Source organism: Dipodomys ordii, unplaced genomic scaffold, assembly GCF_000151885.1.
Source record: "Dipodomys ordii isolate 6190 unplaced genomic scaffold, Dord_2.0 Scaffold26, whole genome shotgun sequence".
Lineage (NCBI taxonomy): Eukaryota > Metazoa > Chordata > Mammalia > Rodentia > Heteromyidae > Dipodomys > Dipodomys ordii.
Window position 1 is genome coordinate 11,431,816 of NW_012267242.1, and position 12,747 is coordinate 11,444,562.

General features: G+C 42.2%; 2 protein-coding genes across 3 annotated transcripts in view; both read right to left on the reverse strand.

The window, feature by feature from the left end:
* The window catches only part of Ctsk (cathepsin K), a 14,112-nt gene extending 3,939 nt beyond the window's left edge, over positions 1 to 10,173 (reverse strand). Inside the window, exons 1-6 of one of the 2 annotated variants that reach the window (XM_013015228.1) lie at positions 7,646 to 10,173; positions 6,148 to 6,270; positions 4,276 to 4,396; positions 3,523 to 3,645; positions 3,287 to 3,442; positions 571 to 789 (exon numbers count right to left, since the gene is read on the reverse strand). In XM_013015228.1, coding sequence (XP_012870682.1) covers positions 571 to 789; positions 3,287 to 3,442; positions 3,523 to 3,645; positions 4,276 to 4,395 — 618 coding nt within the window. In that variant the 5' untranslated portion in view covers position 4,396; positions 6,148 to 6,270; positions 7,646 to 10,173. Of the gene's footprint in view, positions 1 to 570; positions 790 to 3,286; positions 3,443 to 3,522; positions 3,646 to 4,275; positions 4,397 to 6,147; positions 6,316 to 7,645 lie in introns of those variants that run through there. The other variant, XM_013015229.1, reaches the window with a different exon arrangement.
* Positions 10,174 to 10,266: 93 nt separating this feature from the next.
* Arnt (aryl hydrocarbon receptor nuclear translocator) overlaps positions 10,267 to 12,747 on the reverse strand; it is an 80,755-nt gene continuing 78,274 nt past the window's right edge. The window contains exon 17 of the mRNA XM_013015002.1: positions 10,267 to 10,452. Coding sequence (XP_012870456.1) covers positions 10,363 to 10,452 — 90 coding nt within the window. The 3' untranslated portion in view covers positions 10,267 to 10,362. The remainder of the gene's footprint in view (positions 10,453 to 12,747) is intronic.

The window sequence follows — 12,747 nt, forward strand, 5'->3', positions numbered from 1 at the left end:
AGCTGAGGGACAGCGCCCAGGCCCAGAGTTCAGGCCCTACGAATGACAAAAACAAAGAGTGAGAGAGAGAGAGGGAGAGAGGGAGGGAAGAGAGAGAGAGGGAGGGAAGGGAAAGGAAAGGAAAGGAAGAAAAAAGATTAAACTTTAAAAAGGCTAAACTGGGGGCTGGGAAGGTGGCTCAGTGGTAGAGCGTTTGCCTTGCATCCCTGAGGCCCTGGGTTTGATTCCTCAGCACCACATAAGCAAAAAGAAAAAAAAAAGCCAGAAGTGGTGCTGTGGCTCAAGTAGTAGAGCACTAGTCTTGAGCTGAAGAGCTGAGGGACAGCGCCCAGGCCCAGAGTTCAGGCCCCAGGACGGGACCCAAAAAAAGAAGAAGAAGAAAAAAAAAGGCTAAACTGGTCACTGCAGTACACACCTATAATCCCAGCACTCAGCCTCCAGAGTAGCTAAGATTACAGGTGGGAGCCACCAGCGCCTGACCACAAGATTGCTGACATTAATGCCAGTAAAAAATACCGTAATGAGAGAGGAGCCAGTACAAGGCAGTAAAACTCTTCGGAGTAATCTCACCTGTCCCACGTATGGATACGCATCTTCAGAATCAATACCCCGATTCTGCTGCACATACTGGAAGGCATTGGTCATATAGCCCCCTCCGCAGCCATCATTATCAGAAACACAATCCACCAGGTTCTGTGGACTCAGATTTAAGAGTTTGCCAGTTTTCTTCTTGAGTTGTCCCTCCAGGGCACCCACAGAACTAAAAGCCCAACAGGAACCACACTGACCCTGAAAAGCATCCACAGAAACAATCAGTGATTTTTGTTCACACATGTTATATCAGCCTGATGAAGTTTACGCATTTTGTAAATTCCTGAACAAATGTTGCCTTTGTCACAGTCTTCCTATTCTAATATTTGTTGTGTTATTATATTGCTGTTGTTGCTACTGATAACCGTTACCATTAGACGTGGTAAAACAGAGTAGAGCATAGTGCAGCTTCTGAGATGGTTCTCCTGGCCTTTCACCCACTAGCTATATGAGCTTAAGTAAGTTACTAAACCTCTGTTTCAATCCTTACCTGTAAAATGTGGGTAATTCTATATTAATGAGATTTTAATAAAGAATAATATATTTTGCATGTGAAATTTTACACATACCAGTCTCTCAAAAAGTGATAGTTATTATTAATGTTTGTTCTAGATTTTTCTTTCTTTGCTAGTCTTTGTGTGTATGTGCCAGTCCTGGAGTTTGAACTCAGGGCGTGGGGCACTGTCCCTGGGCATGTTTGCTCAAGGCTAATGCTCTTAAGCACTTCAGCCACAGCTCCACTTGTGGTTAATTGGAGATGTGAGTCTCATGGGGGTCCTGTGAACTTAAACTCATGATGTTGGTGTATTTCTCAAATTTTTTGTATGATCATTTGCTTTAGAGATAACACATGCTACTGAGTTATGAGAAAGTGGATAGTTCTATGTAACCATGTTTTATTTTAACAGCAGTAACATTAATAAATTAGTTTTTAGCAAAAAAAAAAGAAAAGTCTTGGAAGTGGCGCTGTAGCTCAAGTGAGAGAGCGCTCGCCTTGAGCTGAAGAGCTGAGGGACAGCGCCCAGGCCCAGAGTTCAGGCCCCATGACAGCAAAAAAAAAGAAAAAAAAAAGTCTCATGGATTTTCCTTCCCAGGCTGGCTTTGAACTGCAATTCTCAGATTTCAGACTCTTAAGTAACTAGGATTACTGGTATGAGCCACCAGTACCTGACTTCTGGTTTATTGGTAAGATTGAGAATTAGGTGGATTTTTTTTTTAAAATTTCAGTACTGGGGATTAAACTCAGGGCCTGTGCTTTCTAGGTTCATGTGCTATCACTTACGCCATATTCCCAGTTTAAGACTAAAAAAAAAAATGCTTTTTTTTTTTTTATGGTTGTGGGGCTTGAACTCAGGGCCTGGGTGCTGTCCCTGAGCTCTTCAGCTCAAGGCTAGTGCTCTACCAGTTTTTTGTTTTTGTTTTGTTTTTCTGGTGGTTAATTGGAGATAAGAGTCTCATGGACTTTCCTGCCTGGGCTGGCTTTGAACTGTGATCCTCAGATCTCAACCTCCTGAGTAGCTAGGATTACAAGCATGAGCCACCAGCGCCCAGCTCAAGACTGAATATTTCTTGAAGAGTTGCTTCAGCTATTTTGAATCTCTACTGTCTGACACTATATACCTGGACAGTTCTAGGCAAGGGAGAGAAAAGTATTGAGGGATGTTAAGTTAATTGTCACCTCACCGTCACAAATCTGTGCTGTTAAGTTTATGGGAAAACTAGTATTCTCATGTTAGTAAGAATGTAAGATCCTGGGGGCTGGGAAGGTGGCTCAGTGGTAGAGCGCTTGCCTTGCATGCATGAGGCCCTGGGTTCGATTCCTCAGCATCACATAAGCAAAAAGAAAAAAGCCGGAAGTGGCGCTGTGGCTCAAGTGGTAGGGCACTAGCCTTGAGCTGAAGAGCTGAGTGACAGTGCCCAGGCCCAGAGTTCAGGCCCCACGACCGGACCCAAAAAAAAAAGAATGTAAGATCTTAGGAAAGGATATTCTTAGACCTAGCAATTTGTTTTAGAGTTTATTTTACATAAGGAATTTATACAAATGCACAAAAATACATATGAAGATACTTTGTTTGTTTGTTTTTTTGGGTCTAGTTGTGGGGCCTGAACTCTGTCCCTCAGCTCTTCAGCTCAAGGCTAGCACTCTACCACTTGAGCCACAGCACCACTTCCAGCTTTTTTCTTTTTGCTTATGTGGTGCTGGGTTTTCTTTATTACAAATAGTGTTGCAATAAGTATCTTCATATGTGGGGCTGGGAAATTGGCTCAGTGGTAGAGCGCTTGCCTTGCATGCATGAGGCCCTGGGTTCGATTCCTCAGCACCACAGAAGCAAAAAGGAAAAAGCCGGAAGTGGTGCTGTGGCTCAAGTGGTAGGGCACTAGCCTTGAGCTGAAGAGCTGAGGGACACGCTCAGACCCAGAGTTCAGGCCCTACAACCGAACCAAAAAAAAAAAAAAGAAAAAGAAAAGAGGAAGGGCAGAAGCTGAGAGGGGGCGTTTCAAAAAAAAAAAAAAGAAAAAGAAAAGAGGAAGGAATAAAGGAAGGAAGGAAAAGCCATATTCTCTTAGCATGGGTATTGTGTCATAACTAATTTCCTTTTCTTCCTAGTGATCTCTTATCTCAAGAATAAAACAGCAGAAGAAGGAATTGGTCATGCCAGATTACCAACTCATTCCCCCAAAGAAACGAGAGTACCTGATTTTTGACCGGAGTAACATATCCCTTCTTTCGATAGTCGATGGAATCTGGGGTTCTGCCCTCCCATTCTGGTATGTAAAGGGTGTCATTACTATGGAAACGAGAGGCAGGGACTTTGAGTCCAGTCATCTTCTGAACTACTTCTTCACTGGTCTAAAACAAAGAAAAAGGAGGCTAGGCATTAGCAGAAAACTAAGACAAACAGGTAAGCTAAAAACTGAGGTTCAACTCACCATGTCCCCCAAGTGATTCATAGCCAATTCATACGTATGTACACCAAGAGAGGCCTCAAGATTGTGGACAGAAATATACTTCAGGTTCTTTTCCCAAATTAAACGACGAGAGAGTTCATCCACCTAAACAGAACATATTCAGTATATGCATTGACTGAGAAGTTACATAGGTAATATGTGTTTTTTAGGAGAAAAGATGTAACATAAAAATTATATGGTCTAGCTGCACAACTAACCAACACAAAAAGAAGTTATGTAAAAATGCAAACCACTGGAGAGAGCTATAGAATAATTTTAGATTAATAGTATTAATCTGAGAAGTCTTTCCAAAGGAAAAGCTGCACCTTTCTTCTTTTCTCTTTTCCTTTTCTTCCCCCACCCTCTCCCGGGTGCATTCTCTCCCCTCCTGGCATATTCTCCCTCCCTGGTTCCTCTCCCTTTTTTTCTCTCCCCTTCTCTTCTCTCCTCCCCTTCCCTCTTTCTGGTGATGCTGGGAGTGGGCCCAGTGCCTTGCACATGCTAGGCAAGCACGCTACCATTCTGTAGAGCTTTACAGATCTTCCCAGATAGCACAGAAGGATGGAGATTGAGGCATAGAAATGAAAAGCATAGGTGAAGAGTTAGGGAACAGACAGGTTTGCTTGGTTTGTAGTAGATTTTACTGTATCATGAAAAACAAAGCCTAAATGCTAAGACTGGAGATCTATGAAGTCCCAACCTTCCTGCCATGCTCCCTTCCAGGTCCCCAGGCACCTTGCCATTGTATTGCTTCATATAGGTCTTCTTCCATAATTCCCACTGGGTATCCAGTATTTCTTCAGGGTACAGAGCAAAGCTCACCATGGGTAGCAGCAGAACCTTGAGCCCCCACATCCTGAAGAAAGGAATAATTATGGAACACTTCCATTTGGCAGTGAGTTCACAGCTTGGCTTGGAATGAGGAAATAGCTGCAGCTATCTTGTCAGACTGCTGGTTCTTAATCTTTCGTGAGACTCCTTTGGTGACTAATAAACGTCTAGTCTCTCTTACCAGAGAAATGCACGTGTATGCAATAATCCTAGGGAATTCATTTTTATTTATTTTATTTTTTATTTATTTTTGGGTCCGGTAATGGGGCCTGAACTTTGGGCCTGAATGCTGTCCCTCAGCTCTTCAGCTCAAGGCTAGTGCTCTACCACTTGAGCCACCTCCGGCTTTTTTCTTTTTTGCTTATATGGTGCTGAGGAATCGAACCCAGGGCCTCAGGCACGCAAGGCAAGCACTCTACCACTGAGCCATCTTCCCAGCCCCTATCCTAGGGAATTCATGAACACAAAGTTAAGAATCCCTTCTTCGCTGTAAGGCAAAAGGAAACTTGGCTGTATAAAGATAAGAATTAAGGGTAGTTTGCATATGACAAAACAATGACAGAGGCTGGGTTTGAATGACGTGCCCGTACATTTGGTTTCAAGTAATTTGGCATAAGGTTGTTCAATCATCACACACATATACTTGCAGACAAGCAGAAATGAGAATGGAAAGGGCTGAGTAGGATGGGCTCAGCACCTATCTTCAGTGTCCCATCCGAGGTGGAAATGAACAAAATAAGCACAAGCTGGAAATGGGGGGCTGGAGAAAACCCAAAGATTTCTAGCTACATTGCTTCCTAATGATTTCTTCAAGGCATTTTTTTTTCTTCCTTGCCTAAATCCTGTTATGTTTTCAGATCTTGCTGAGAGAGGACAAGGCTAAATTTGACAGTGTCCTCTTTAACTCTGAGATATTTACTGTTCTCAGTCTCCCTAAGCATTTCTTCTTCCTTTCTCATCCCTCCTCCCTCCTTAGGCAGGAAACTGCCCTAATCTTAACCAGATGCTGTGGGAAAGCAGTTTTTCTTTTTCAACAATAAGTAACTTTTGTGTCTTCCTGATAGGGCAAAGCCTCAGAAACAAAGTTAGAAAAATGTAGGATGAAAAGGCAATATTCTATAAACATTGAGCTTCTCAGAAGTTTGTTCCTGTGTCACTAATTTCTTACATTGGCTTAAGCATAAATCCTAGTTTAAAAGCAAGCCATATGAAGTCAATATTAAATCTAGACTACATCTTTATGTAGTCTTTGCAAACCAGAAAAAAAATGTCCAGCATTAACTGCTCGAGTATTCAGGGTTTGGATATGTTTCAGAGCACAAATACTGAGCTGCCAGTGGTAGTTCTCCTTCTACTATTCCTCCTCCTCTTCCTTCTCCTTTCTCTTCCTCATACTCTTTCCTCATATTCTTCATGGTTAACCCTTGTGGCCAAAGCAAACTTAATAGAGGTCACTTTTGAGGAATGGGTTGATTCTTTTATAAAGCTTTATTTTTCTGTTATGAGGGTTTTTGTTCTCTAAAGTCCTCCAACTGACAGTTGGGTAAAGATTCTTTTAATAATACAAAACCACAAATGCATACTAACAATCATACAAGGAATCCTAAAAATTTCCAGGCATTTTTTATTTGGCCAGGAAATGAACTAAGAAGGGTATCTGTTTTTTTCCATAGAGCTTATTGTTTATTTTGATCTCCAATTCACTATACCCCTAATCCTCTTAAAAGAATGAACATAAATTTGAAGCTACAAAGATGTAGAAGTTAAAAACATTACCTGCTGCCGGGAATCTTGCTGTCTGAGCTCCTCTTGGGTCAGAAAGTATGTCTAATGTGGTTGGAAGACTAGGGATGCTGGATTTATTCCATCAGGATTGCGGAAGTCAGCTCCAGCAGTTGGCTGGAAAATTTGGATAAGGAAGGCGGGGATAGAAATGTTGAGAAAAGGGGGGTTAGAGGGGGAGATTGCAGCGGATTTACACAATGTTTCTGTGTGTGTGCAGTTGTGTGCCAAGCTGGAGAACTGCTAGGTATTTAGTTTCACATGACTCTTTGGAAGCAGACAAAAACCTCAGTACACACAGTTGGGAATTACTTTCTATGGTGGGGAAGTGGAAGGATACAGCCTTAAGTCACCCCATCCTTTAAAATCTTTTTTTTTTTGGGTCCGGTCGTGGGGCCTGAACTCTGGCCTGGGGGCTGTCCCTCAGCTCTTCAGCTCAAGGTTAGCGCTCTACCACCTGAGCCACAGCGCCACTTCCGGCTTTTTTTCTTTCTGCGTATGTGGTACTGAGGAATTGAACCCAGGGCCTCAGACATGCAAGGCAAGCGCTCTACCACTGAGCCACCTTCCCAGCCCCTAATATCTTATAATGTCAGGGGACTGCATTTTTTCCCACCTTTTTTTCTATCAGACTCACCTCCCCAACATTGAAACCTCAGTTTCCAAACTTATGTCTGACCCTCAACTCTGGGTTGATGGAATGAACAGTCCAGAAATGAGTAACCTAAAGGAAGACATGAGCTAGTCCCCCTTTTGGCATGACTCTGGGGTTTGAATTCAGGGCCTTGTGTTTATACGAGGTTCCTGCATACTTTTTTGCTTTTGCTATTTTTTATTTTTATTTGCTATTTTTTAAAAAATAGGTCTCAGGCTTATACTAAGGACACACAGAACCTTGATCATCCTATTTCTCTATTTATTTATGCTTTCTGTGTAGCTAGTCTGATAGACACAAGTCACTGTGCCCAGCTTTATATTGACATGGAGTCACTGAAACCTCCCCCCCCTCCCAGGCTGGACTTGAACCACCATCTTCCAGTCACCACCTCCTGAGTGGCTAGGATTACAGGCTTAGGCATCTCTGCCTGGCTTTGTTGGCTAACGGTTGCTATTCCTTTCAAGCAGAGGAAAAGCTTTCCTATTCCCACTTACCTGTGGTAGTGAGGCTTAAACTCAGGGTTCTGTGCTTGCTAGGAAGACGTCCTTAGCTTACTTGTATTTAGAATAGTTGCACCATTTTTGCCCAGTAGCCTGGACCATGGTCCTATTTAGACCACCCAGTTGAGTGCTGCCATGCTTGCTTATTGGTTATTGCTTATTGCCCAGGTCAGTCTCAAACCCCTTGCCTCTCAGGATTACATACATGAGCACTAGTACCCAGCCTCCAACATGGTTTTGTAGAAGGGTCTGTCCAGATTAAATTGGTTCTAAAATTAACTTCAAATGCCACCCCTGGTTATTTACATCATTTGAAATCATCTGAGGGACTCACATGTAACTTTATTGACAAAATTCTCAGATGGTGGCATGTCTGATGAGTATGTCTCAATTATTAAATTCCCAATCTAGGTCATCACATGAGCTTCTTCAAATGCTTCCCCAAAATGTAGACATGTGATAGATCATAAGATTCTAGTGCAGTCATGAAATCATCCCTGGCCCCAAGCTCTATTTTCTTCCATAAACAGATGTGAGGAAAAAAGAGAGGGACCTGGAGTAGAAAGGATAAACATGAGGTCCAGTTTCTAGCTGGATTCTATACAGACACTGAATAACAAAGGCTTTGCCTTTTGATTTTAAATGTTACTTATGAACTCCATGGGCCTAGAGAAGAAATACAGGTCCAGATTTGGAAGCTTAAATGTCCTAATTCCTAACTCTTTCATCCAGAGGAGAACATATATCCAGGTGTGCTGCTCTACTGGTTTCAAGTCCAAACTCTCTCCCTTTCCCCTATGGGCTTTGGCAACCCCCACCTCCTTTAAGTGTAGCCCGATGTCTCTGCTGTCTTCTCAGAATGTGTCAGGATCAGGAGGGCAAGTGAGGAGGAAGGGTGTTGAATCACCGGGGCACTGTGACTTCTGATTCCTGAAATGCTTTATAATTGTATGTTTTGAAGCTCAAGCTATGGATTCTTCTCTGTTGTTTCTTGTGGTGCTGGGGATCGATTTCAGACACTTGCGCATACTAGGCAACTGCTCTCCCACTGAGTTACATTTCAAGCCTGAGCTATGTATTCTTTTAGTGGTGGTTATCTATATTTTATAAGCTGGAAAGGAATAAAGCCGCAATCAAGATCACACGACACAAGAAATTTTACAAAAAGAAAAAATGCATTGTTTTAAAATCTTCGCTACATGTCATTATTTTTGCCACTGTATGGCTTAGCACAGATGCCAGCAATACAGAAAGGGCCACCAAGAAAAAAAAATCAAAAAATAAAACCCTGAAGGAAAACAGAAGCAACCCCCCAGAGTATCTTCTCTCTGCCCTCCCCTTCCCCCCAAACCCTATAATAACTGTACAATATTATAGTCCCAATCACATTTAAAAACAAGTTGATTATTAAAAAAAAAAACAAGGGTTCCATTGGAAACTCAACTTTTTGGTTTCATAAATTGTGATATAAATATATATGTATACTGTATGTGTGCACATAGAATAGAAAAATAAATCATTTCCTTTTCCACTCCACTACCTGGCACCAGACTGGAGACAAAAGAGGGGTGGGGGCAACCCAGTAAATGATATTCCCTCAGCCTGTGCTCCTCAGTCCCCTATGAATATACTTAATATATTTTTTTCCTTATTAATTCAGTCTTGCATTTAAGATACTGGCAGGAACATTTCTTCAAAGGCTGATAAACATGACTTACCTGAGGAAGGTAAAGAGTGAGAGTAGTAACCTGGATCCACATTTATATGGCTACAATTACCAAGTGACCCTGTTGGAATGGGAGTCCAGGTTCTACTTAACACATGGAATTTTACTGCTCCAAACAAAACCCAATCTTAAAATTGGAAAGGGAGCAGAGGAAAGAATTACAGGCCCCGTGTTTCTTGCTAGATAGGGTATTTTGAGGATGGAATAAAAAAGGCTACTTTGCAAAAGGACTGTATATTTGGTTTATACTCCAACAGTGAGGATTTTCACTGGGACTGCTAATCCAAGAAGTTGAGTTTCCATGCAGAAATAACCTTTACAGAACACACACTGTGTGATTCTGACAGAAAATGCAGCATTATCCTTATGGCCAAGTCTGGGACTTTGTAAAGTGTTTATCTGACCAGCCTATTTCAGTAATGTTACAGATCTTCCAAGTAAGGCGAGAGCACCAAAAGCAGGAGTAATCCAGCTTGATCACTGAATATGTTAGGTTAGAGATCAACCTTATCAATAGAAGACATTATATATTTGCCTCTAGTTGCATGTTGGCTGGGTATATATGTAAGTGCAGCAAAGACTTAATAAATACTTTGGCTGCAACACTAAATGGAAAATACTTGGAAGATTTAATTTCTTAGGACTCTTTGAAGAGCATACAAACATACAAAGATAAAATCTGGGACAAATTTTGCATAAACTCCCTAATAGGGAGAAAGAAATACAGGACCGTGCATGTACTCACATTTGCACGCGCGCGCACACACATATACACACACACACGCACACACACACACACACACACACACATTCTTGTTCTCTTTCTTACATGTTTCTTTCCAGGGGAATTGCTCACAGGTAGCAGAAAGAGCCTATACTCACTTCCTAAAGCCCCATGTATACATACCATGGGTCTCAATTATGAGGATACTCCTCCTCTATTCCACCCTATTCAGAATTTCTTAGCAAAATAAACCACAGTATCCAAGGCAAATAGTGGATGTCAGATTCTTCTAACCTGCCCCTTGACCCTTGCACAAACCATCTTTGTGCAGTTTCTGGTCAGGAGACATAAAGAAAGGCATTCTATCTTTACCTAGCCTCAAATTTTCAAAGGCTCTAGAAGCCTTAGGGTTTGATTTAATTCCTTCTATAAATGTTACCTCAGAGAGGGAAGAGAAGGCAAGGAAAGTCCAGAAGGGATAGGGGTACATATTAGGGGGTGAGGGAAGGGAAGGGAGAGGAACTTTTATTTTGTTTACAAAAGAGTTGCTTTTAAAAACTGTGATTTTTCTCCCCTACCCCTTATCCTCACCCCAATAGTTCTATTCTGAAAAGGAGGGAAACATAGTTAGGTCAGGAAATTCTTGATTGTTGTAGCTGTTGCTCTGGTCCCCCAGCATGGACAACATCTCCTAATGAGAGAAAAAGATGAAGTTTGGGTCATACACCTTTAGATTTACTAAGTTCCCACCCAACATTTCTCTGCAGTACTATCCCCAAACCCAAAAAGTCTTCCTTGCACTGAGTTCTCTCAGCCTTCCTTACTTCCAGCAACAGTGACTCCATTACATCATAGCTACTTTTTTTCTAATCATCTATATTTAATTTCACCTAAAAATTTTTTTTTTGCTGAGATTATTTTTTTCTTGGTAGTACTAGAAACCAAACTCAGAACTTCAGATCTGTGAAGCAGGCATTCTACTACCTTGAGCTGCATCTACAGCCCTAAGTTTCCGCTTTTCAAAGGGAGAAAAATCTGCTTGCCACATTCCACATTTCATTTACTCCCTTCTAGATACATAAAATTAAATGTCCTATTTTTTACCTACCAAAACCCATTTTGCTTTCTGTGTTTTATTCTAGTTCTTCCTTTGGCTTAGATTACTCCATTCAATTTTTCAAGTCCCCTCAAAACTTTTTTTTTTTTTTTGGTCAGTCATGGGGCTTAAACTCTGGGCCTGGGCACTGTCCCTCAGCTCTAGAGGCAAGCACTCTACCACCTGAGCCACAGCACCACTTCCAGTTTTCTGAGTGGTTTATTGGAGATAAGAGTCTCATGGAGTTTTCCTGCCCCACCTGGCTTTGAACCATGATCCTCAGATCTCAACCTCCTGAGTAGCCAGGATTACAGGTGTGAGCCACCGATGCCCAGCCTCTTAACTTTTTAAAATAGATCATTATAGCTATAATCAGTATATGATTACTTTTAAAATTTGCCCTATAGGGCTGGGAAGGTGGCTCAGTGGTAGAGCGCTTGCCTTGCAAGCCTGAGTCCCTGGGTTCGATTCCTCAGCACCACATAAGCAAAAGAAAAAAAAAGCCAGAAGTGGCGCTGTGGCTCAAGTGGTAGAGCGCTAGCCTTGAGCTGAAGAGCTGAGGGACAGCGCCCAGGCCCAGAGTTCAGGTCCCACGACCGGACCCAAAAACAAGGAGAAATAGGAAGTGGCGCTGTAGCTCAAGTGGTAGAGCGCTCGCCTTGAGCTGAAGAACTGAGGGACAGCGCCAGGCCTGGAGTTCAAGCCTCACGACCGACCAAAAAAAAAAAAAGAATTGACCAAAACCTATCAGCTGTTAGATAGCTATGTTTGTTATTAAGAAAATTATTAGCTGGGTGCTGGTGGCTCACACGTGTAATCCTAGCTACTCAGGAGGCTGAGATCTGAGGATCATGGTTCAAAGCCAGGACAATGAAAGTCCACCAGAAGTGGCATTGTGGCTCAAGTGGTAGAGCGCTAGCCTTGAGCTGAAGAGCTCAGGGACAGCACCCAGGCTCAGAGCTCAAGCCCCACAAGTGACATAAACTTATCTACTTAGGAGAAGAATTAAACTGATTCCATTTCTCCATTGTTAAGTCATGCAACAGTAAAATGAAAAAGATCTTTCCTCTTTTGTATGTAAGTAAATTAATGAGATATAAAAAATTCATGGTAATACAAAAATAAGATAAGGGGAGTTAGGTACAATGGTATATACCTAGAGCCCCAGTACTCTGGAGACTGAGCAAAGAAGACATTTGAGCCCAGGAGTTCAAGACCAGCCTTTATTATATAGAGACCTCATCTCAATACCACCAACAATAAAAAGATAGAGGAGGTTGGTGCCAGTGGCTTTCAGGAGGCCAAGATCTGAGGATTATCATCCAAAGCCAGCCAGGCAAGAAAATCAGTGAGACTCTTGTCTCTAATTAGCCACCAAAAAAGCTAAAAGTTGCCTCAAGTCCTAGAACACTAACCTTGAGCAAAATAGCTCAGGGATAGTGCCAGGCTCTGAGTTCAAGCCCCAGGATAAGAATAACAACAACAAAAAGAGGTAAATATTTTCCCTTCCCTCTCTCATATACTTGACTTTTTGCTATTTGCTATGAATGGTATATTTCTCCTTGTTTCTTTATTATTATTATTATTATTATTATTATACTTTTTTTTTGTCGGTCATGGGGCCTGAACTCTGGGCCTGAGCGCTGTCCCTCAGCTCTTCAGCTCAAGGCTAGCGCTCTACCACTTGAGCCACAGCGCCACTTCCTATTTCTCCTTGTTTTTGGGTCCGGTCGTGGGACCTGAACTCTGGGTCTGGGCGCTGTCCCTCAGCTCTTCAGCTCAAGGCTAGCACTCTACCACTTGAGCCACAGCGCCACTTCAGGCTTTTTTTCTTTTTGCTTATGTGGTGCTGAGGAATCGAACCCAGGGCCTCAGGCATGCAAGGCAAGC